This window comes from Leucoraja erinacea, chromosome 25, assembly GCF_028641065.1.
Source record: "Leucoraja erinacea ecotype New England chromosome 25, Leri_hhj_1, whole genome shotgun sequence".
In the NCBI taxonomy this organism is placed as follows: Eukaryota; Metazoa; Chordata; class Chondrichthyes; order Rajiformes; family Rajidae; genus Leucoraja; species Leucoraja erinaceus.
This window is the reverse complement of record NC_073401.1, coordinates 22,317,191-22,343,363: the sequence shown is the minus strand read 5'-3', so window position 1 is coordinate 22,343,363 and position 26,173 is coordinate 22,317,191. Positions and strand designations below refer to the sequence as shown.

Below are 26,173 nucleotides of genomic sequence, written 5' to 3'. Positions count from 1 at the left end.
GAACTTTTGTTGTTAATCAAATGGAAGGAAAATGTCGTTCAAAATGTCGGGGATGGCGCGCAGATGACACAACGACTATCACGATCCATTCGTGCTGCTCTTGCAGACGTTGCTTCTTATTGCTGATGCTCATCGTCCACTGGTGCTGTGTGGAATATACAAACACTGCATCAACTGTAGATGAAATTATTTATCAATGATACGTATGTAGTATATCAACATGTTGTCAAACATATCACCAATTTCAAACTTCATTAAAGTCAGATGCAACACCTCTGTTTTTCTAAATGCAGGTGCCCTTCTTTGGGCAAGGGTCCACTGCGCATTACAGTATTGGAGTGAAAACAGGCAGCTCTTCCAAGCAACATACGTACCACGTAGTCTGAATTGCTTCCTAAAGCTGCAACGGCACTAACATTTGTTAGTGTTAATCTTAGTTAACATTCTCACACAAGAAGGATGATTGTCTGTGGGAATTATCATTTCGAAAATTCCGAAAATATATCGATTTAAGATGACACTGAATAAAAACGGGGCAGAGGAGGGTGGCTGCCATCACGTTATATTCAGAGATATGGTTTTATTTGGACCGTTTCGCTTACGTGTCCAAACAGTTACAAAATATAATATTGAAAACTCTCAGATAATTTCTTCATTATATTTTTGCATAAAGATCATACAGAAAATAATAGATTGTTCATTATCGGGAAGGGGCTAGTGCGCAAATCCCTTTTATTCCACTGCATGTATGAGAACGCATCAAGCTATTTAGAAATACAAATGACGAAAATAAGACCCCCATGCTTCACAGTGGCGGAATATTTCGACGAAGGAAGGATCTGGCAATTTCTGATTGGCTTCGGCGAACATTCTGGTTTGATTGGTTTGCAAAGATAAACACACGGTGCCAACTCGTCATTCCATTTATAAAGCGAGCCCTAGAGCAAATTTAGACGCCACTTAATCAGGAAACTGACGCCCTGTCTGAGTGCAGTCGCTTAATTAAAATGTCTTGCTGGATCAGTGTGGTTGGCGCTCTGCTGTTATGCGCAGTTTGTGAGTATTATACTTCCCCGGGCAATAGATTTATTTCCGTGCACCATTACATTGGCATCTTCTCCCACACTTCAACTATCTCAATGATTTTATATTTTTCTGATCTTGATCTTTTCTCAGATGTAAACGCGGCAATGACAATAAGTCAACAGCCTTCGATGTCCACCTCTACGGGACAGAACATAGAAATAACCTGCACCATATCGGGCTCCAGTTCAGGCGGTAACTATGTCTCCTGGTACCAACAGATCCCTGGCAAAACTCCAAAGTATTTATTCTACTATTATTCCGGCAGCATTGATAAAGGCACGAACATTCCAGACCGTTTCTCCGTCTCAATGTCAGGCAACACTGCGACATTCGCAATATCTAACGTTCAAGCGGATGATGCTGCGGACTATTACTGTGCAAAATGGGATAGTGGTGTTCATTTCGGTAAAGGAACGAGGCTGGGTATTGGTGGTAAGTGAAATATATTCTTTGGACGGCGCCCTGGATTATTTTGTAAATGTAAATGAAATGTTTGTTGAATTAACGTCGTAATTCACGCAAATTGGAGGAACAGCAGCTCATATTTCACTTGGCCAGCTTACAATACAGCGGCATGACTTGATTTCTCTAACTTCAAGTAACTCCGACGTACTCGCTACGTTCATTCTCCGTGCTTACCACGAGTTTGATTTTTTTTTTTAAACTCGGGAGAGCTCTTGAAATGTACTCGTACCGTGTGACAGGGCTTTGATACTCGTTTTCACCGAGCCCACAGTAAACCATGGTCTATTTCCTTTATCATCGTAACTTTTTCTTTATCTCTCTATCATTTTTCTTTATCTCTCTACACCGTGTATATATCTCGCGTCCCTTTCCCCTGACTCCCAGTCTGAAGAAGGGTCTCGACCCGAAACGTAACCTATTCCTTTTCTGCAGAGATTCGCTAAGTTACTCCAGCGTTTTGTGCCTATCTTCACATTATACTTAATTTTGACAGGTTTATGTCGATGTAGTTGGTGCAGTGTATTGATTCCTGTTTTACAGACGCTCACGCTCCGAGTTCACTTAGTCATAGCTCAGTGAAATAACTGGAAAATGGAGCTAAAAATAAATTTCTCAACTCGGCGCCCAGTAAACCTGAGCGGGCGAATGAACTCATAGACTTTAACTACTTTGGGCGAATTAAATTATTTGGGACTGTAGCTAGTTTCTATCCTTTTTACGCATTGATATCCGACCGCACCGTGCAGGGATGCCAGGGAATAATTAGTTCCACGGTGTTTTTGTTTGATATTTAAACAAGTGTTTCACTCTGAATCCCTTTACATTTTAGTTGAATAACAAAAATAATTGATGTCATTGTTTTCGCAGATGAGAGCCATATTTCTATCTCAAAGCCATTTCAAATTATTCAGGACCCGAGCAAGACTTGCCCGTTCAATACACACTCAATATTAGAGTAGAAATCGCGTACCTGTGATTCCAAGCTTTATGTGTGTTTACAGTTCACAATTTACCAAATTATTTAGGCAGCACTTCAAGAACTTTAATGTTCTCGAAAATGTGAGGCGACTCTCCAATTTTTCATTCTCGCCCAATAATTATCGCGTGTTTCCCAATGCGAATTATTGGCACTTTTTTCGGGATTTTGAAGTAGCCATGTATATAAGGATTGACGTAGAGTTCAAGTGCCCCCGAACTAAAATGCGGTTTGTTAAATAATTTGCAGAAATCTTCAACGCGCGAGAATAATTGTGCAGATGTGAAAGTAAACTGCTTGGTTAACTGGGTTCAGCAACGTTGACATTCAACTTTGCCGAAATTCTGGTGGACATGTCTAACGGGTTTATAGTTTCTCCTCAAAATGTGAAAATATAACGTTTCGCACATTTCCTTCAAGAAATAGGTTACTTTTGTATAATGCGTGTAACAGACTTTGGTGATCGCAACAATACATGTCAAATATAAATTAACATTCGAACTATAATGAAATCCAAATCTGCGAACCTGTACCGTGGCGGTTCGGAGAATCTCTTCCTAATATTCCTGCGGTACTTAAATAGCGTCACCCTCTATCTCAATGGGTGCACACAATCAAATAAGTGTCAATCTGTTAATATGTAAATTCCGCGAAGTAACTTATTGACATCTGCTACATTTAAATAGACGGTAATGGAAGTAAAGCTGGAGACGTGTAGTGAAAATCACTTTTATAAAGTTATATCAATGTGTTCAATGTTATTAAACTGTACAGAAATGATATATCACAGTTGTTTCTGTGGTGTTTATGGATAGGACAGACAACATCTATCCTAGTTGCTTTCACGTTGTTTATTCATTGTTTATCCGAATTAAACAAAAACACACATTCATTGGTTTGAAATAGGTCGAGAATAAAACGATGTTCTACAAATTAATAAATGAGTGCTCTAATGGAATGCATTTTCTGAAATATGATATCTCAACGACAGCAATTCTCCAATTAAATGTGACTTCTTATTAAACAGATCCTCGGGCACCGATCGTGACGGTCCTGCCGCCTTCAGCCGATGAAGTTACCTCAAAGGGCACCGCCACCCTGGTGTGTTTGGTGAACGGCTTTAATCCGGGCTCGGTGGCCGTTGAGTGGACAGTCGACGGCAGTGCAAGAAATAGCGGCGTTGAGACCAGCCCGATCCAGCAGGATAAGGACAACACGTTCAGTCTCAGCAGTTACCTGACTCTGACAGCCTCAGACTGGAACTTACACGACCTTTACTCCTGTGTGGTTACACACCAGGCTCAGGCAAACCCACTTAAGACAAATATCGAGAGATCCAGCTGTATCTGATGTTGGAAACGTGAGGCTGACCTAAGTTAGTTTATCATCATTGGGTTCGTCCATGTGACAAAGTTAGTAATGTATTGGACTTCGATGTTTTCGTTCGGAAATGTCATTTGTAGTTGAAACTTCGATTTTTATGACTTGTTCACTTTAAATGTAGTTCTTTCGAAAGAATGTCGTTCTTCAATGAAGCATCAAGTAGATTCAATTGCGTTACCCAACAGCATGGATGTTGCTATTGTACCCATGGTATCTTTGTAGCCGTTCAATAAAGTTTATAAAACGCATTTCAAATGCATTGTTGATTCCCTCAGTTTTATTTCTGACCCGAACCATGATGGCTTAACACGGGTTGTGTTGTCTCGTAGATTTGAGCTAGCAACACTGATTTTGTTTCTCTATTTCGATCACTAATTACAATCGTACAACTCTAGTGAGCCACTCGTCGATTTATACCATGTGTTATACAGCGCTCTGTCAGTCCGTGTGCAACATTATGCCCCTGTCCCACTTAGGAAACCTGAACTGGAGACTTTGCGCCCCACCCATGGTTTCCATGCGGTTCCCGGAGGTTTTTGTCAGTTTCCCTACCTGCTTCCACTACCTGCAACCTCCGGCAACCACCTGCAACCTCCGGGAACCGCACAGAAACTTTGGGTGGGGCGCAAAGTCTCCAGAGGTTTCTGTTCAGGTACACCAGACAAAGAACCATGTAAACCAAGCATGGCAAACGTGGTCTTAATACCAAAAATATCACAGAAATAAACAGCAAATACTGTTAATACTCAGTAAGTCGGGCGGTATGTGGGAAGTGAGAAATAGATTGGCGGTTTCAGGCTGTTTAAACCCCCCCCCCCCCCAAAAAAAACGTCCCTACCAGCCTCATGCGTTCATGGTTTGTTAAATATGTCTTCGTTCATAAGGTGTACCGTTACATAATTAAATATAATACGTGTGCATACGTGGAAATCTGGAAATTTGGAAACGCCATTAATTCCCAACATATCAGCAGGTTTCTGTAAACTGATGGGTTGTTCGCACCTCCCCTTTACACCCCTCGCACTAAGCATGGCACCTCCATCCTTCATCACAGAAGGCCGTGACTTTCACACTAATCGGTGACGGGGTTTGTATTTAAATATTTACAAACATTACACTTTATTTCTTCTTTATTTCTTCTGATTGTCAGCTTTAAAGAAACGGGGTGATTATTGGCGTTAGCAGAACTGCCACTGAGTTTGTATGTGGCGTGCACGTGTCTCACGGTGGTATTACACTGGAACTGGGCAACAACACTCTCAATAAAGCAAGATAATATCTACAGAAAGATGCGATGAGTGCACGGCAGCTTCATATAGACCACGTGCAGAAAGAAAGAGAGAGGGAGAGAGAGAGAGAGAGAGAGAGAGAGAGAGCGAGAGGAGAGAGAGAAAGAGAGAGAGAGAGAGAGAGAGAGAGAGAGAGAGAGAGAGAGAGAGAGAGAGAGAGAGAGGTCGAGAATAGGGCGGGGGGGCGGGGTTAATAGCGAACAATGAGGGAACTATATGCTATAGTTAGAGGACAATAAGTCACGGACAAACCCCTGACCTCTGTCACAAATCGCTTTTCACTTATTCCAAGCTTTATTCCCAATTATTGTCACATTACATGAGCAACCTGGGCTTAAGTATTAATGAATGGGAAGGAGCTGCAGATGCTGGTTTAAACCAAAGATAAACACAAAAAGCTGGAGTAACTCAGCGGGTCAGAAAGCATCTCTGGAGAAAAGGAATCGGTGACGTTTTAATAATAATAATAATAATACATTTTATTTATGGGCGCCTTTCAAGAGTCTCAAGGACACCTTACAAAAAAATAGCAGGTAGAGGAAAAACATGTAAGGTGAATGAAATAAATAGTAGAGACATGACTAGTACACAAAGTAAAGACAGAATTCAATACAAAACACAATATGAGGGAATTAATGCACAGATGAAAAGGGAGGGGGACGTGGGGCTAAGGATAGGCATAGGTGAAGAGATGGGTCTCTTTGGGGCGAGACCCTTCTTCAGACAGTTTTCTCCAGAGATGCTGTCTGACCCACTAAGTTACTCCAGCTTTATGTGTGTTATCTTTTCTAAATGATCCGGATTGTAGGCATTTTTTTCTGATTCGAATACAGCGTCACATATCTGCAATTGTTCACCTGATGGTTAGTTATTTTGGAAATTCCTCTAAATCTGTACTTGTAAATACTGAGCATTCTTTCACTCGGAACAAATTGGTCAATTAAAACACCTTGACTATGCCCCTCATTCAAATCACCATTATACCTTCCCTGTTCAAAGGAACCAATTCCGATTACAGTCGAGCTGCCATTATTATGCCCAATTTCTTCCCAATTTCTTCTGCGGCGTAATTTTTATGAAGGGTCCAACAGCAGACATTTGAATCTTCCCGGCCTTGCCTTTTCCTTCCGTTCCCCTAGTGTCCTGGTTCTCCATTGTGAACTTCACCGTTCCCCGGTCATCGATATCGGGTCTCATTTGTTCGGAATATTTCCATAGAAACATAGAAACATAGAAAATAGGTGCAGAAGGAGGCCATTCGGCCGTCGAGCCAGCACCGCCATTCATTGTGATCATGCCTGATCGTCCCCAATCAATAACCCGTGCCTGCCTTCTCCCCATATCCCTTGATTCCACTAGCCTCTAGAGCTCTGTCTAACTCTCTCTCAAATCCATCCAGTGATTTGGCCTCCACTGCCCGCTGTGGCAGGGAATTCCATAAATTCAGAACTCTCTGGGTGAAAAAGTGTTTTCTCACCTCAGTCTTAAATGGCCTCTAAGACTGTGGCCCCCTGGTTCTGGACTCGCCCAGCATTGGGAGCATTTTTCCTGCATCTAGCTTGTGCAGTCTTTTTATAATTTTATATGTTTCTATAAGAACCCCTCATCCTTCTAAACTCCAGCGAATACAAGCCTAGTCTTTTCAATCTTTCCTCATCGGACAGTCCCGCCATCCCAGGGATCAATCTCGTGAACCTACGCTGCATTGCGTCAATCACAAGGATGTTCTTTTCCAATGTTCAATAGATTGAGGATCAGTTCCTGTGGATTGGAGGATTGCTAATGTTATCCCACTTTTCAAGAAAGGAGTGAGAGAGAAAACGGGGAATTACAGACCAGTTAGCCTGACGTCGGTGGTGGGAAAGATGCTGGAGTCAATTATTAAAGAGGTAATAATGGGGCATTTGGATAGCAGTAAAAGGATTAGTCCAAGTCAACATGGATTTATGAAAGGGAAATCATGCTTGCCTAATCTTCTGAATTTTTTTGAGGATATGACAAATAAAATGGATGAAGGGGAGCCAGTGGATGTAGTGTATTTAGACTTTCAGAAAGCCTTTGATAAGGTCCCGCACGGGAGACTGGTGACTAAAATTAGAGCACATGGTATTGGGGATAGGGTGTTGACATGGATAGAAAATTGGTTGGCAGACAAGAAGCAAAGAGTAGGAGTGAACGGGTCCTTTTTTTAAACGAACATGGATAAAAACCACTGCACCGGCCATCAGACAAACACGATGTGTTAACTACTAGCACGTTAACAGCCAGTAGTTATCACGTGTCATCACGTGTATACGATGTGTCATCAATTAATCGATCTACATTCCTCGGTAAATGTAATTGTGTTTTGACCAAGTATTAATGACGCCCTGTGAATTGTATTCAAAGGAACGCGACGTCATTAATACTTGGTCAAACACAATTACACTGAGGAATTTAGATCGATGCATTGACGACATTGAGAATTTCTTAAAACTCATCATCATGGTTGAGGGCTCAGACCGCGAGCTTCTTCTTGGTGTGCAGGTTAGTCATTTACCTACGGACCCACGTTGTGTCTATCTGTCTTTCGGTCCTCCTCTCTCTCTCTCTCTCTCTCTCTCTCTTTTTTTTTTTTTTTTTTTTTTTTTTCAAAGACTTTATTCAACACATCAAATACTACAACAGATCAAGTCATACACAAAACGGACTTACATTATATCGTGTCATTATAGTACAACATTACAATCATTATTCACAATACTCTCAACCCCACGCGGTGACCAGCGCCCACGGAATACCTCCAAAGTCCCCGTGAGCACCGCATGTTCCCTCTCCAGGGACACACGTGCACGGACGTAGGCCCGAAAGAGGGGCAGGCAGCCGACTCTTGCCTGACCATCCATCGCCTGCTGCCTGGACCCGCATATGGCCATCTTGGCCAGGCCCAGGAGTAGACCGACAGGTAGGTCCCACCCTCCCACTTGGCTCTCCCCACACCCTGCCTTGTGTCCAAACACAAGAATCGTAGGACTAAAATGTAACCAGAACTTTAGGAACAACCCCTTCAGATATTGATATAGGGGCAGTAGCCTCTCACACTCCGTATAAATGTGGAACACGGTCTCTTCCTCGCCACAAAAAATACAGGCAGCGGACGAGTCCGTGAACCGACTCAAAAGTTTGTTACACGCCACCGCTCTGTGCAGCACTCTCCACCCCAGGTCCCCCACGTAAAGGGGGACAACTCCCTTGTAGAGGGACCCCCACTGGGGACCTTTTCTGCCTTCAGGTGGTAACACCGTCCGCCATGGTGTGTCGGGACGGGAGACGAAGGCAAGGAGGTGCAGAATGTGCAGGAACATTCTATACAGTGAGCGTCTCTTTGCGTCACGAAACGGCACGCTAATCATCTCCGAAAGGCGGCTCAGGTTGTCTGGAACCGGTGCCCTAGATATATCCCGGAACTGAGGCCCAATGAGCAGATCTGACGGAGGTGGTAAGAGCTCATTTAAAACCACTCTAGGCACACGCCTCTCCTCGACACCCACCATGATTTGTTGAGGACCGGCCACTCCCGCAGCCGCAACATCCCCCTCCCCTCGTGGAGCAACACGCTGGCTGAAAACAACCAGATTCCTCACTCTTAACACATCCTGGTAGAAAACAGGCAAGCCCCTTAGGGCGGGTCGACTGATGCCCGCCACCAGGAGCCGCGAGACTCCCCTTAGACAACGACTCCGTCGGAAAAAATACGTGGCCAAAACGTGCCATCTGGGGGGGTTCTCTATATACATATACCTCCTCAGAGTCCTGAGGCGGAGAGCCGCCACCTGGGTACGCACGCATACCAAGGACTGGCCGCCCTCCTCTAACGGGAGACTCAGGACAGCTGCGGAAACCCAGTGCTTCCTATTTCCCCAAAAGAAGTCCACCAGCTTCTTCTGTAAAGCATTCACAAAAGTGGGAGGCGGGACAAGAGTAGCCAGCCGGTACCATAACATGGAGGCCACCAGCTGGTTTATGACCAACACCCTCCCCTGAAAAGAAAGAACTCCAAGCAGGCCTGACCAGCGCCCCAGCCTGGCAACCACTTTCGTCTCCAACTCCTGCCAATTTGCCGGCCAATCATCCTCAGTGGGACTCAGGTACACCCCCAGATAGAGGAGGTGCGTGGTGCTCCACGCAAACATTGCCATCTTCTCTGGCAGGGAGTCCACCTGCCACTGACCCACTAAAAGTCCAGAGCACTTGCTCCAATTAATCCTGGCAGACGATGCATCCGAGAAAATCTTCTGGCAATCACGCATCCTCCGCAGGTCACCAGGATCGGTGAACATAAGGAGTACATCATCGGCATAGGCCGAAAGAACCAACTCCACCCCTGGGCCCGGTAGGGCCAGGCCTGTCAACCTCCTCCGAAGAAGACACAGGAATGGCTCCACACAGACCGAGTACAACTGACCTGACATGGGGCACCCCTGATGGACCCCCCTCCCAAAATGAAAGGGAACCAACAACGCACCATTAACCTTCACAAGGCACTCCGCTGCAGCATACAAGAGGTGGACCCGGGCCACAAAATGCGGTCCAAATCCAAACGCTTGCAACGTTCCGAACAGGTATTCATGCTCTACCCTATCAAAAGCCTTCTCCTGATCAAGAGACAGAAACGCAGCTGACTGACCAGTTCCCTGTGCTAGATGAATCAGGTCCCTAACCAGGTGGATGTTATCCTGAATGGACCGACCAGGGACTGTGTAAGACTGGTCATGGTGAATCAGCTGAGACAGCACAGAGCCCAGGAGATTTGCCATCGCCCGTGCAAATACTTTATACTCTGTGCATAGGAGAGAGACCGGGCGCCAGTTTTTCAGCAGGCGGAGTTCCCCCTTCTTGGGCAGCAGGACAACCACTGTTCGACGCCACGAAAGGGGCATCTCCCCTGTCGCCAGGCTATCCCCCAGAACCAACATGTAATCTACCGTCAGCCCATCCAGCCCGGGGGACTTACCCCTCCTGAGCTGATGCAGTGCACAAGTCAACTCCTCCAAAGATAAAGGGCCATCAAGAAGATCGGCCACCTCCCTATCTATAACCGGTAGACTCTCCCACAGGTCCTGCTGAGCTTCCCCGCTGACTCCACCTGCGGAGAACAGGGAACCATAAAAGGACCTGACCAAGGCACTAATCCTCTCCGGATCTGTGACAGAGGAGCCATCATCTGCGAGCAGCTCCACGAGCTGCTTGCGGGCTCCCCGCCCTTTCTCCAGAGAGAAAAAGAAGGGCGATGCTCGATCCAGATCATGCAGCATCTGGACCCGCGCCCTCACGTAAGCGCCTCGGGACCGCTCAAGTTGCAGGTTCCTCAAGGCTTCCTTCTTCTCATGAAACACACCCCATTCGCAAGAGTCACCTCCAGCCTGACCCAGGCGAGACTCTGCGTCCATCAGCTCCCTCTCAAGCTTCTCAACCGCTGAGTCCCGCCGCCCGGTCGACCCCCACGTGTATTCCTTACAAAAAATACGGATGTGAGCTTTTCCCACATCCCACCACTGCCTTAGGGAAGAGAAGCATCTCTGCCTCTCTCTCCACCGCACCCAAAACCGAGTGAATGACTCCCGGAAACACCGATCCTCCAGCAGCCGGTTATTAAAGTGCCAGTACGCAGACCCAGCCCGAACGCGTGCTGGATTAAAATCCACACGCACCAGACAGTGGTCCGAGCATGGCACCATCTGCATTGAGGCCGCTGAGACACGGGAAACAAACGCTCGGGAGATATATATTCGATCAATGCGGGAACCACCGCCCTCAGACCTCCGCGAAAAAGCAGTGGAGTCTGGGTTGAGGTCCCGCCACGCATCAACCAACTCAAAAGAATCAATCAACCCTCTCAGCTTCTTTGCTACAGCAGGAGCACACTGAGTACCAGAACGATCTCGCACCTCAAGTGTGCAGTTAAAGTCCCCCCCAAGGAAGACACACTCTCCCCGATCAATAGTGCTCAACAGAGCATTCACTTCCTGAATTAGGCCGGCCTGCATCGTGCCGGAGCTGGGGGCATACACGTTAATGAAATGCAACGGCATGCCATCCAGGCTCACGGCCAGATGGAGCAAACGTCCTGGCACAACTTCTTGCACTTTTATAATATTGGGCAGGAAATTCTGAGCCAACAGAATGGCCACCCCACTCGAATTTGAGCTAAGATGACTCATATAGACCTCTCCTTCCCACTCCAACCTCCAAGTGGGTTCATCCTTGACAACAGTATGCGTCTCCTGCAGAAAACACACTGCAAATTTCCCCTCCCTAAGGACCGATAAAAGCTGGAACCTGCGAAAACTCGCTCTACTCCCGTTTAAGTTTAGGGTAGCTAACGTGAATGCACTGGTACATTAAATTGAAATCCTCATACTTCTCCTCCTGGGCTCTGTAGCCCTCTCTCTTTTTAGGAACTCCAAAAAGTCCCTAAACTGACACTGCTCAGAGCCAGGAAGATCACTATCCTTGGTCGCAAGGATAGCCTCGAGAGTTTTAACTAAGGACGACAGATCAGCCCACCGTCTCTTAGCCGTCTCTAACCTTGTTCTGTTGGTGTGGCTTATCTTTAGAAACTCTCGCACCTCACAGATAACAATTTCATGAGACTCGACCCTGGATCCTGGGCTATCGTCCAAGTTACTCGCACCTGACACAACACGCTCAGCATCCCCAAGGTCATTTTCAGAATTCGAAAAACCAGAGCTCTCTGGAATTTCGCCAACCCCTCCACACAAATCGGCCCCACCACTGTCCCTCTCCTCCGGCATGCTACCACCCCCAGGATCAATACCGGCGAAGGGTCCCGAAGCCCCTCTCCACATCACGCAGCCCACTGACTGGCTGGGCTCCTGCGCTCTGTTCTCACCCTCTATACCTGGGCCTGGGGAAGAGTAAACAAGAGGCACCCCCAGGGTCTGTGGTAAACTGGCACCCCCAGAATCTGAAAGAAGGTCGCTGCCTGAAATAACTCCGACCTCCACAGCACCGAAAGCACCCCCTCCACTGGCAACACCCAGAGGCTCTCCACTAGTTTTTTTCCCCTCCCCTGCTAAATCAACCGGCAATACAATACACACCTCAGAACCACCATTGGCTCTAAAATTGAGCACTGATTGGAACACCACTCCCCCCTCGGGCTGACTCTGCTCATCCCCCGTCTCAGGGTCCGCACTACCAGGGGAGCTTACCCCACCCTCCTGTGTGCTAACACCCTCAGTAGGCCTCTGAAACGAGGGGACCTCCTCCGACCCAGAAGACACACTCCCAGGGGAGCCAAGATCAACACACGATGAGATCCCCCCCTCGGAGGGCCCCTGAGACAAAACGACATCCCCCCGCCCAGAGGACACAACTCCAGAGGGGTCTACCCCCTCACCTGACCCTGTGGTACCCTCGAGAGATCCCTGAGGTGGATGCTCAACCTCCAACCCAGACGACGTCATTTCCTGACCTCCAACCACATCGGTGGTGGAAGATCTGGAAAAATCCACCCCCCTAACTTTGGACTCACGTCCCTGCTCTTCCTCACCAGGCCCAATCCTCCTTTTTGTCCCACTAGCATGCGGCGGTGTGGTAACCTCCATAAGGAGAGGGTCTTCCTCCTCCACACTACCCCCCGCCTCCTTACCACCCGCGCGTTTTGCCTTCCCTACCCCCTTCAGAGCCACCTCAGCTCCTTGCTGGGCCACGGCAGTTTCACTCTGGACCCCCCTGGAGCTGACAGGCGCCCCTTGGGTGATCTCCGCACTCGGCAGTAGCACACCCGCTTGCTTTTGACTCGCTTGGGTGGTCTTTTTCAGCTTATTCTTCTTCTTCTTCTGCTGCTCCCATTTCTCTCCCCCCTCCCCCTGTGCCTCACCTTCAGCCACCCCCTCAGGTTCAGGATGTAGGGGGCGGGGGCCCTTGCTGCCCCGGGTCCCCAAGGCTGAAACTACAGACCCAGAAGGGCTATCCCCGCTGCCCCGGATCACCGAGGCAGAGCCGGCAGCCCCTGCCAGGTCAGCGATTCCACCCCGCCCCTCCGAGACATGACGAGCAGCCCCTGATGGGCCAGCAGTGCATTCCTGGGCCGCTGCGTGAGAAGTTCTAGCAGCGACCCCTTGATTAGGACATTCCCTTCGGAGATGTCCATAACCACCGCACGCATGACACCGTGCCTTTCCCCAACTCCAACGCACGGTTCTGGGGAGACCCCTACACTCCACCTCGAAACTCCCCTCATCACCTTCCCCCTCCCCCACCTTCACGAACACCCTCCTTTTGAAACTGAGAATCCCTTTTTCCTCCGGGTCCCCCCCAGGGTGCATGAGCCTAAAGCACTTAGACCGCACCTCCCCAATCTGAGACAGGTGTGGAAAGAGTGTCGCATCCGGAATACATTTGGGGCAACTCCGCAGGAGAACCGGTCTCACCCTCCCACCTCGGACACCCATGGGGTCCCCCTGTGATATGGACCCCCCCCCCCCCCCATGTGGGGCAACTCCGCAGAACCGTCTCACCCTGGACACCCATCCCCCCCCCCCCCCCAATCCCCCTCTCTCCACCGCTATGGCCACATCCTCCCGGTTCTTCAGTATCATCTCAACCTTTCCCCTCTCGAGCTCGGAAGAGACAATAGCCCCCCTACCAAGAAGGGCATTCATAGCCTTCGTAATTGATCCCCTGGACATCTGGGGCCCAGTTTGAACCGAGATACCAAAACTGTCCCAGTCCAAGTCAACATGAGGCTCATGTTCAGATGTCCTCGCTTCCGCTGCTGATGTCACTACTGCGTAGCTCCTCGCCTTCTGCCGCGCCCCCGCCATCGCCATCCGGGCAGAGGCACAAACCAGCTCCCGGCACTCCAGCAGCTCAGCAAATCAATTCCCAGGGACAGTCACAGTCCAAAGCAATCCTCAAAAAGCAAAGTCCTCCAGCTGAAAGTAGGAAAGTCTCCAAGTTCAATCCACTGCCGAGAACACCTCGCCTTGTCTTGCCGAACGCAAAAGCACCTTCTTCACATTAAGCCAGGCAGCCGCACTGTGCAAAATGACTTTAGGGCAGAGAAACAGTGCCAAAAACACGACAAAGACACCGAAAACTTCATACCCTCGCTCTCCAGGCACTCTTGGCAGTCCGCCAATGGCAGCCGCTCCCTCGACAATGTAGAGAAATCTCAGGGCTTTTCACACTTGTGGAGGCATTTTTAAAGCACAGGAAAGTTTCAACGGTCCAACAATAAGTTAAACTATGAAGCCCCTCTGCCTCTGTTCGTTCTCCTTCCACCAAAAAACCTTGAAAGGCCACTTAATACCTCTCAGCCACTGGAGCTGAGAAAGACACAGCCTCTCTCTCTCTCTCTCTCTCTCTCTCTCTCTCTCTCTCTCTCGCTCCCATTTCGTCTCTCTCGCGCTCTCTCACGGTCTCTCACACCCTCTCTCTCACCTTGTCGCCTAGGCATTCCCGGAATCATCGACGTTTTGCGGTGACGGCTGCATCTGCGGTTCCTTCCCGGTTCAAAGGTTTCCATATTATTAGGAAAACTAGAGGTGAGAAAAGGTGCAGAACAGATCATTCTGTTCTGGGGTTTGTTCTGTATCTTTTCATGCCTCTAGTTTCCCTCTCCCTTGACTCAGTCTGAAGAATTGTGTGCAGGATAGTGTTAGTATGCAGGGGTCGGTGCGGACTCGGTGGGCCGAAGGGCCTGTTTCCGCGCTGTGTCTCTCAACCAAACTAAACAGATGACGGTGCTGTCTGTCCGGAGTTTATACGTTCTCCCGGTGACCTGCATTGGTTTTCTTCGATATCTTCCATTTCCTCCCGCTCTTCAAAGACGTACAGGTTGTAGGTTAAGTGGCTTGGTACAAATGTAAATTGTCACTAGGTGTGTGTGGGATAGTGTTTGTGTGTGGGGATTGCTGGTCGGTGTGGACTTGGTGGACCGAAGGGCCTGTTTCCGTGCTATATCACTAAATTAAACTAAACTAGAGCAGATAATCTATGGAAAGAAAGCAGAGCATCTTTATTGGTACATTATGACGACGGGGATTTCAAATCCCGCACGAGATACCTTCAAGAATGGAGTATGCATTTCTATCAGTCATAGAAACATAGAACATAGGTGCAGGAGTAGGCCATTCGGCCCTTCGAGCCAGCACCGCCATTCTATATGATCATGGCTGATCATCTAAAATCAGTATCCCCGTTCCTGCTTTCTCCCCATATCCCTTGATTCTGTTAGCCCTAAGAGCTAAATCTAAGTCTCTCTTGAAAACATCCAGTGAATTGTCCACCACTGCCTTCTGTGGCAGAGAATTGCACAGATTCACAACTCTCTGGGTGAAAAGGTGTTTCCTCATCTCAGTCCTAAATGGCCGACCCCTTATTCTTAAACTTGGCCCCTTGTTCTGGACTCCCCAGTCACTCTGGATGAAGTCCAGATGGAGGTGACAATGTTTGCATCTTCCACTTTAAATAAAAGTCGACTGAATTACGGAAGGTTAGAGAAAGAAGTGTATTGATTTCTCTTTCATCAGAAGAACGTTTGACATTTGTTACAATGAGAAATCAACTTTTATTTCAAGTAATTTAAGTCACTTCATTAAACGCGGGGACAAGCAGTGTGGAGATTGCCTTCTTCACTGCTTTCAGTGACACATCCATGGGCTCCACCGAACAAGGTCCTTCCTGACAGGATATTCCCTAGGACATTGAGGGAAGTTAGTGTAGAAATAGCCGGGGCTATGACAGAAATATTTCAAATGTCATTAGAAACGGGGATAGCGCCGGAGGATTGGCGTACTGCGCATGTTGTTCCATTGTTTAAAAAGGGTTCTAAGAGTGAATCTAGCAATTGTAGGCCTGTTAGTCAGTGGTGGGCAAATTAAAGGAAAAGGATACTTAGAGATAATATATATAAGCATCTGGATAAGCAGGGTCTGATTAAGAACAGTCAACATGGATTTGTGCCTGGAAGGTCATGTTTGACTAATCTTCTTGAATTTTTTAAAGAGGTTACTAGGGCAATTGATGAGTGTAAAGCAGTGGATGTTGTCTATATGGACTTCAGTAAGGCCGTTGACAAGGTTCCTCATGGAAGGTTGGTTAAGAAGGTTCAATTGTTGGGTATTAATGGTGGAGTAGCAAGATGGATTCAACAGTGGCTGAATGAGAGATGCCTGAGAGTAATGGTGGATGGCTGTTTGGCAGGTTGGAGGCCGGTGACCAGTGGGGTGCCACAGGGATCTGTGTTGGGTCCACTGTTGTTTGTCATGTACATCAACGATCTGGATAAATTGGATTAGTAAGTATGCACATGATACTAAGATAGGTGGTGTTGTGGATAATGAAGTAGTTTTTCAAAGTCTACAGAGAGATTTAGGCCATTTGGAAGAGTGGGCTGAAAGATGGCAGATGGAGTTTAATGCTGATAACTGTGAGGTGCTACATCTTGACAGGACAAATCAAAGTAGGACGTACATGGTAAATGGTAGCAAATTGAGGAATGCAGTTGAACAGAGGGATCTAGGTATAACTGTGCATAGTTCCCTGAAGGTGGAATCTCATGTAAATGGGGTGTTAAAGAAAGCTTTTGGTGTGCTGGCCTTTATACATCAGAGCATTGAGTATAGAAGATGGGATGTAATGTTAAAATTGTACAAGGCATTGGTGAGGGCAATTTTGGAGTATGGTGCACAATTTTGGTCGCCTAATTATAGGAACGATGTCAACAAAATAGAGAGAGAGCACAGAGGAGATTTACTAAAATGTTGCCTGGGTTTCAGCAACTAAGTTACAGAGAAAGGTTGAACAAGTTAGGTCTTTATTCTTTGGAGCGCAGAAGGTTAAGGGGGGACTTGATAGAGGTCTTTAAAATGATGAGGGGGTAGACAGAGTTGACGTGGATAAGGATTTCCTCATTGAGAGTAGGGAAGATTCAAACAAGAGGACATGACTTGAGAATTAAGGGACAGAGGTTTAGGGGTAACATGAGGGGGAACTTCTTTTCTCAGAGAGTGGTAGCTGTGTGGAATGAGCTTCCAGTGCAACTGGTGGAGGCAGGTTCGATTTTATCATTTAAAAATAAATTGGATAGGTTCATGGACGGGAAAGGGATGGAGGGTATGGTCTGAGTGCAGGTAGATGGGACTAGGTGAGAATAAGTGTTCGGCACGGACTTGAAGGGCCGAGATGGCCTGTAATTGTTATGGTTACATGGTTGATATCTTCTTCATTTGACCTCAACTGAGCGTTACGACAATATTTACTTAGTGAGGTCATAGATCACCTTGCAATGAAGCTCTAGCCATCATGGTTAGAGTGAAAAACGTCACAGTTTTTTTTTATTGAGAAGAGCTATCATCTTATGTATTGATCTCAGGTCGCTTTACCCACTCTGGTCTCAGAGCCAGTGATTCCAACCACAGCAGCCTCCTGAATGCAGAGATGTGTGAGTTTACTGAGAACAATGTGATGATACAATTGAGTCTGGTTTAGGTTTTTAGTTCAGGGTCAATGCCGAAGGCAGACCGAACATCTTAAACAGAGATTGATCAGATACAGTGAGAAATCATGTGAAATAATCACTATATTGTATTGTAATGAATGTACCTGCATGTTAGACTGTTTAGTTTGGAGATACAGCGCAGATAGTTTACTGAGTTCGCACCAACCAGCGATTTTATTATTTTCCTATTTGTCAATTTGTGCCCGATTATTTGGTGGCCAATCAATCGCTGTCTCTAAAGTGGTTGCGTCCAATCACCAACCAGCTTGCCTTACAATTCCCGTCCAATCAACAATTCGGTCTCCTCCCGTCCAATCAACCGCTGTCTCCAAGGGCATTGTGTCCAAGCACATAATGCAGTTTTATGGTAATTAACTGCTACGGTAAAGGTTGGAAGCCAGTGGAGCTACTGACAGTCAAACGGGAGGGAGCAGGAGAGATTCACACCGTGTATAATCCATAGCACCTAGTGTACAATTTCATAAAATATACTAAATAACAGGGCTGACACACCTTGGCTGGGAACCTGGGGCCCACTAAAATTGTTCCCAATTGGGCCCCGCACACCCTAAGGCCGGCCCTGCCTGGGCAGGTTGAGTGAGTGGGCAGATGCGTGGCAGGTGCAGTATAATATAGATACATGTGAGGTTATCCACTTTGGCGACAACAACAAGGGAAAATATTATTATCTCTATGGGGTTAGGTTAGGTAAAGGGGATGTGCAGCGAGACGTGGGCGCCCTTGTACACCAGTCACTGAAAGTTGGCGTGCAGGTACAGCAGGCAGTGAAGAAAGCTAATGGAATGTTGGCCTTCATAACAAGAGGATTTCAGTATAGGAGTAAAGAGGTTCTTCTGCAGTTGTATAGAGCTCTGGTAAGACCACATCTGGAGTATTGTGTGCTGTTTCGATCTAATTTGAGGAAGGATATCCTTGTGATTGAGGCAGTGCAGCGTAGGTTAACGAGATTGACCCCTGGGATGGCGGGAGTGTCCTATGAGGAAAGATTGAAAAGACTAGGCTTGTATTCACTGGAGTTTAGAAACATATAAAATTATAAAAGGACTGGACAAGCTAGATGCAGGAAAAATGTTCCCAACGCGGGGCAAGTCCAGAACCAGGGGCCAGAGTCTTAGAATAAAGGGGAGGCCATTTAAGACAGAGGTGAGAAAAACTTTTTCTCCAAGAGAGTTGTGAATTTGTGGAACTCCCTGCCACAGAGGGCACTGGAGGCCAAATCACTGGATGGATTTAAGAGAGAGTTAGATAGAGCTCTAGAGGCTAGTGGAATCAAGGGATATGGGGAGAGAAAAGGCTCGGGTTATTGATTGGGGACGATCAGCCATGATCACACCGAATGTTGGTGCTGGCTCGAAGGGCCGAATGGCCTCCTCTGCGCCTATTATCAATGTTTCTATTTTTCTATGAAAAGATTCAGAACAAATGAGACCCGATATCGATCACCTGGGAAAGGTGCAGTTCACAATAGATAACCAAGACACTAGGAGAACGGAAGGAAAAGGCAAGGATGGGAAGACTCAAATCTTTGCTGTTGGCTCCTTCATAAAAATTAGAAGCAGCAGAAGAAATTGGGAAGAAAATGGGCATAATAATGGCAGCTCGTGTAATCGGAACTGGTTCCTTTGAACATGGAAGGTATAATGGTGATTTGAATGAGGTGCATAGTCAAGGCTTTTCAATTGACCAATTTGTTCCGAGCGAAAGAATGCTCAGTATTTACAAGTTACAGATTTAGAGGAATTTCCAAAATAACTAACGATCAGGTGAGCAATTGCAGATATGTGACGATTTATTAGAATCAGCAAATAATGCCTACAATCCGGATCATTTAGAAAAATAAGGCACATAAAGCTGGAGTAACTTAGTGGGTCAGACAGCATCTCTGGAGAAAATGAATACGTGACATTTCGGATCGAGACCCTTCTTCAAACAGTCTGAAGAAGGGTCTCGCCCCAAAACGTCACCGATTCCTTTTCTCCAGAGATGCATTCTGACCCGCTGAGTTACTCCAGATGTTTGTGTTTATCTTTGCTTTAAACCAGCATCTGCAGCTCCTTCCCATTCATTAAGACTTAAGCCCAGGTTGCTCATGTAACGTGAAAATAATTGGTAATAAAGCTTGGAATAAGTGAAAAGCGATTTGTGACAGAGGTCAGGGGTTTGTCCGGGACTGATTGTCCTCTAACTATAGCATATAGTTCCCTCATTGTTCGCTATTAACCCCGCCCCCGTCCTATTCTCTCTCCCCCCTCCCCTCTCTCTCTCTCTCTTTCTGCACGTGGTCTATATGAAGCTGCCGTGCACTCATCGCATCTTTCTGTAGATATTATCCTGCTTTATTGAGAGTGTTGTTGCCCAGTTCTAGTGTAATACCACCGTGAGACACGTGCACGCCACATACAAACTCAGTGGCAGTTCTGCTAACGCCAATAATCACTCCGTTTCTTTAAAGCTGACAATCAGAAGAAATAAAGAAGAAATAAAGTTTAATGATTGTAAATATTTAAATACAAACCCCGTCACCGATTAGTGTGAAAGTCACGGCCTTCTGTGATGAAGGATGGAGGTGCCATGCTTAGTGCGAGGGGTGTAAAGTGCAGGTGCGAACAACCCATCAGTTTACAGAAACCTGCTGATATGTTGGGAATTAATGGCGTTTCCAAATTTCCTGATTTCCACGTATGCACACGTATTTTATTTAATTATGTAACCGGGCACATTATGAACAAAGACATATTTAACAAACCCTGAACGCACGAGGCTGGTAGGGACGTTTGTTTTATTTATTTTTTTAAACAGCCTGAAACGTCTAATCTATTTCTCACTTCCCACATACCGCCCGACTTACTGAGTATTAATAGTATTTTCTGTTTATTTCTGTGATATTTTGGGGTTTAAGACCACGTTTGCCCTGCTTGGTTTGTACGGTTCTTTGTCTGATTCATGTTGCACAAGAACTGACAAAGCGCTGTAGAACGCGTGGTATAAATGGACGAGTGGCCCACGACTGTTGTACGATTGTAATTAGTGATCGAAATAGAGAATCAAAATCAGTGTTGCTAGCTCAAATCTACGAGACAACACAACCCGTGTTAAGCCATCATGGTTCGGGTCACAAATAAAACTGAGGGAATCAACAATGCATTTGAAATGCGTTTTTTAAACTTTATTCAACGGCTACAAAGATACCATGGGTACAATAACAACATCCATGCTGTTGGATAACGCAATTGAATCTATTTGATGCTTCATTCAAGAACGACATTCTTTCGAAAGAACTACATTTAAAGTGAACAAGTCATAAAAATCGAAGTTTCAACTACAAATGGCATTTCTGAGCGAAAACACCGAAGTCCAATACATTACTAACTTTGTCACATGAACGAACCCAATGATGATAAACTAACTTAGTCAGGTCAGCCTCACGTTTCCAACATCAGATACAGCTGGATCTCTCGATAGTTGTCTTAAGTGGGTTTGCCTGAGCCTGGTGTTTAACCACACAGGAGTAAAGGTCGTGTAAGTTCCAGTCTGAGGCTGTCAGAGTCAGGTAACTGCTGAGACTGAACGTGTTGTCCTTATCCTGCTGGATCGGGCTGGTGTCAACGTCGCTATTTTTTGCACTGCCGTCAACGCTCCATTCAACGGCGACCGAGCCCGGATTAAAGCCGTTCACCAAACACACCAGGGTGGCGGTGCCCTTTGAGGTAACTTCATCGGCTGAAGGCGGCAGGACCGTCACGATCGGTGCCCGAGGATCTGTTTAATAAGAAGTCACATTTAATTGGAGAAATGCTGTCGTTGAGATATCATTATTTACCGAAAATACATCTCATTAAAGCACTCATTTATTCATTTATAGAAATGTCGTTTTATTCTCGACCTTTTTCAAACCATTATAGTGTGTTTATTTTAATTGGGTGAACAATAAATAAAGTGCGTGAAAGCAACTAAAATAGATCCTGTCTACCCTCTGTATAAACACCGGGAAACCATCTGTGATAGATCATGGCTGCAGTATTTTATAAAACTGAATACATTATTATAACTTTTATAATGTTCATTTTACTACACATTTCCGGGTTTACATTTATTTAAATATATCAGCAGATATAAACGATTCGCGGTCGCGACATTTATAATAACAGATTTAAACTTATTTAATTGTCGGCACCCATTGAGATGGAGCGTGACGCCATTTATGTTCGGCAAAAATATATGGAAACTAGTCTTCGAAGGCCACGGTCACCGATTCGCAGATATAGTTCACAAGCAAGAATTACATTGTAGTTCGAATGTTCATTTAAATGTGAAATACACGGCTGCGTCCACGAAAAGCTGCTCTACGTATTAAACACAATTTCTGAAGGAAATGTGCGAAACTTTCTCCTTTCGCATTTGGCATTTTGATATCCTTGTTCAACCCGTCAACCGGATTTTTGACAGTGTTGAATATTGACGTTGGTGAACCCCGTTACCCAAGCAATTTCCTTTCATATCTGGACAATCACTGCAAATATTTCCGCAAGTTAGTGAACGAAGCTCAAGACAAAGCATTAGCTCGCTTTCCCAGTCATTTCACTGAGTTATGTCCAAGTGAACTCGGAACATCTGTACAGCAAGATCGCACCATCTGCACTGAAATACAACTGGCCCAATCACGTATCATGTGAACTCAGGACATTAAATCAAACAATATCTGCATTAAAATAAAAAGAAAACAGCGCGCTGTTCGAAGAATATATTTTACTTACCGCCAATACCCAGCCTCGTTCCTTTACCGAAATGTAAACCACTATCCCATTTGGCACAGTAATAGTCAGCAGCATCCACCGATTGAACGCTAGATATTGCGAATGTTACAGAGCTGCCTGACACCGAGATGGAAAAACGGTCTGGAATGTCCGTGCCTTTATAAATGCTGCCGCCGGTAGTATGGCCGAATAGATACTTGGGAGTTTTGCCAGGAATCTGTTGGTACCACGAGACATAGTTAGCGCCTGAACTGGTACCCGATATGGTGCAGGGTATTTGTATGTTCTGTCCCGTAGAGGTGGACATCGAAGGCGGCTGAGTTACTGTAACAGCCGCGCTTAAGTCTGAGAAAGGAGAAATATCAGAAAAAAAGAGAAAATATTAAGTTTGTTGAAGTGTGGGAGATAATCCCAAATTAATGGTGAACAGAAATAAGTATAATATCCAGGAAAGTAAAATACTCACAAACTGCGCAAAACACCAACGCACCGACCACACGGATCCAATAAGACATGTTCATTACCCGACTGAGCTCCGATGGGGCGGCAGTTTCCAGGACAAGTGGCGTGTAATCTTGCTCTCTGGCTCTATTTATAAATGGAATGACGATATGTCACCGTGTGTTTAATTATCCAAACCAATCAAACCGGTATGCTCGTCGAAGCCAATCAGAAATTGCCAGATTCTTCCTCAAAATATTCGCCCCTGTGAAACACGCAGGTCTTATTTTAGAGACTTGTGTTTCTAAAAAGCTTCATACATCCAGCAGAATGAAAAGGGTTGTCACAGTTGTCCCTTCTTTATAAATAAATAATCTATAATGTTCTGTATGAACCCCCCGCATATATACACTAAACAGATTGCGAGTTTTAAATATTATATTCGGTAACTGTTTAATCAACAATGAAAACGGAATGGAAATATTTTATCTAAAAGGACCAACTGAATCCGTATCGCTGATTTCCTTCGCTCCCTCACCCGCTGAGTTCCTCCAACATTTTTGTCTACCTCCGTATCGCTGAACATAACATGATAACAGTCACAGCATCAGCATTATTTTATTTAAAAAGCACATTAAATCTATATTTAGATATCTTTGTCATTTTAGAAATAATTAACCCCACAGACTGCCCTTCTACTTGTGTATCAGATCATTTAGAAAGGACCTGGGGAGACAGAACATCACTACAGATGTCAGTAAAGTTGCAGTTTTGGAGGCAACTTAGACTACCCGATGTGTGTCGCGCTTGGAAAAGCGGTCTGTGATACTCTCGTATTGTAATGCGCAGTAATTCACGAAACTTGCCTCGACTCAAAGTTGAACGGTTGCCTGTAGCAAATTAATGCATGTATGAGTGAAGTAAAAGGGGTCATATTGACTCTCACCGACCACTTCCAGAGTTATTTCGACTTTGTAGTACGACTGGACGACAGGAATTCTACACACAGCACATCCATATTCAATTAAAGTTGAATAGAACACGAGCACTCCAGCTATCTGGCAAAACTGACAAGGGACAAACGCGAAGAGCGGTTTTCGGGAAATAGCGGGTGAGAAAAAGAATTACCACGAATAATTGTCCTTAAAGTGTCATTAAACTAGATTAGTTTAGCAGTGAACATGACTGGTCAGCGATCCATTAACTTAACCGTTCATCCTTTCACCACTACGTTTTCCCCATGACCTGCCTGGGATTTCCCTGGTAGCTCCGGTTTCCTCCCACACTACAAAGACAGATTGGTAGGTTCATTGGCTTGGGCAAATTATATATTGTCCCTAAAGTGTGTAGGATCATGTTAATGTGCGGGGACTGGTGATCAGTGGGTAGAAGGGCCTGTTTAGGCGCTGTATCTCCAAATTAAACTAAAGTGACTACAATATGTACCATCTACAGAATGAGCTGTAATTGCGCGCATAAGCCACTCTGAACGTTGGCATGTCACTACGACTAGCAAGTTTACCTAATGTTTATTTACACTGGTCCCTGCTCTCACCGTTCTCATCCTTCTCTCACTGCTGCACGTTTTAAACTTTGCAACGTGAACACGCGAAAGATTGCACTGGCTCATGGCTGCTCATTATTACCTCCCCAAACGCCGATCCGCAGAAGCTGCATGATGCCCCATAGAGACAAAGGGAGTCATAGAATCATAGAGAGTGGAAACAGGCCCTTCGGCCCACCTTTCCCACATCGGCCAACATGTCCCATCTACACTAGTCCCACCTGCCCGTATTGGGTCCATATCCCTCCAAATCTGTCATATCCATGTACATGTCTAACTGTTTTGTTAAACGTTGGGATAGTCCCTGGCACAACTACCTCCTCTGGCTGCTTGTTCCATACACCCACCACCCTCTCTGAGAAAAAGTTACCCCTCAGATTCCTATAGAATCTTTGCCCTGTCACCATAAACCTGGTCCTCGATTCACCTACTCTGGACAAGGGACTGTGCATCTACCCGATCTATTCCTCTCACGACCCTATACACCTCTATAAGATTTCCTCTCATCTTCTTGCGCTCCAAGGAATAGAGTCCCAGCCTATTCAACCCCTCCCTATACCTCAAACCCTCTAGTCACGGCAACATCCTCGAAAACCTTCTCTGTACCCTTTCCAGCTTGTCGAAATCTTTCCTATAGGATGGTGCCCAAACTGAACACAATAATCTAAATGTGATGTCACCAACGTCTTATACATCTGCAACAAGACCTCCCAATCTCTATATTCATTACACGGGCTGATGAAGGCCAATGTGCCAAAAGCCTTTTTGACCACCCGATCTACCTCGACTGCATAGGTCCTACCCATGTTAAGCTTCCCAAAATAAAACACTTCACATTTCTCTGCATTATATTCCATCAACCATTCCTCAGCCTACCTGGCCAATTGATCCAGATCCTGCTGCACTTTTTCAAAACCATCTCCACTATCTGCAAAACCTCCCACGTTTGTATCTGTACTTTCAAAAATCCTTTGACAAGGTCCCACACAAGAGATGAGTGTGAACAATTAGAGCACATGGTATTGGGAGTAGGGTATTGACATGGATAAGGAACTGGTTGGCTGGCAGGAAGCAAAGAGAAGGAATTAATGGGTCCTTTTCAGAATGGCAGTCAGTGACCAGTGGGGTGTCGCAAGGCTCAGTGCTGGATCCCCAGTTATTTATAATGTATATTAACGATCTTGATTAGGGAATTATAAGTAACATTTCCAAGTTTGCGGGTGACACAAAGCTGGGTGACAGTGTGAGGTGTGAGGAAGGTGGTATGGGGTTGTAGGGTGACTTGGATATAGGTTGGGTGAGCGGACTATGTCCCTCATTCAAATCGCCATTATACCTTCCCTGTTCAAAGGAACCAATTCCGATTACTCTCGAGCAGCCATGATCATGCCCAATTTCTTCTCAATTTCTTCTGCGGCATGTAATTTTTCTGACGGAGCCAACAGCAAACATTTGAGTCTTCCCGGCCATGCCTTTTTCTCCCGTTCCCCCAGTGTCCTGGTTGTTCATTGTGAGCTCCACCTTTCCCTGATCGTCGATGTCGGGTCTCATTTGTTCTGAATCTTTTCATAGAAACATAGAAACATAGAAACTAGGTGCAGAAGGAGGCCATTCGGCCCTTCGAGCCAGCACCGCCATTCATTGCGATCATGGCTGATCGTCCCCCAATCAATAACCAGTGCC

The 26,173-nt window shown here is 45.9% G+C and overlaps 2 protein-coding genes across 2 annotated transcripts; one reads left to right on the top strand and one right to left on the bottom strand.

Annotated features, from left to right (window-relative positions):
* Positions 1-942: 942 nt before the first annotated feature.
* LOC129709065 (immunoglobulin lambda-1 light chain-like) lies at positions 943-4,198 on the top strand. The gene is made up of 3 exons (XM_055655167.1): positions 943-1,056; positions 1,177-1,518; positions 3,555-4,198. Exons 1-3 carry the CDS (start codon positions 1,008-1,010, stop codon positions 3,875-3,877), a joined length of 714 nt encoding a protein of 237 aa, XP_055511142.1. The 5' UTR covers positions 943-1,007; the 3' UTR covers positions 3,878-4,198.
* A 16,673-nt stretch (positions 4,199-20,871) lies between these two features.
* On the bottom strand, positions 20,872-23,077 carry LOC129709063 (immunoglobulin lambda-1 light chain-like). The gene is made up of 3 exons (XM_055655165.1): positions 22,952-23,077; positions 22,486-22,830; positions 20,872-21,490 (listed from the first exon to the last, which is right to left on the bottom strand). Exons 1-3 carry the CDS (start codon positions 23,004-23,006, stop codon positions 21,168-21,170), a joined length of 723 nt encoding a protein of 240 aa, XP_055511140.1. The 5' UTR covers positions 23,007-23,077; the 3' UTR covers positions 20,872-21,167.
* Positions 23,078-26,173: the final 3,096 nt, after the last annotated feature.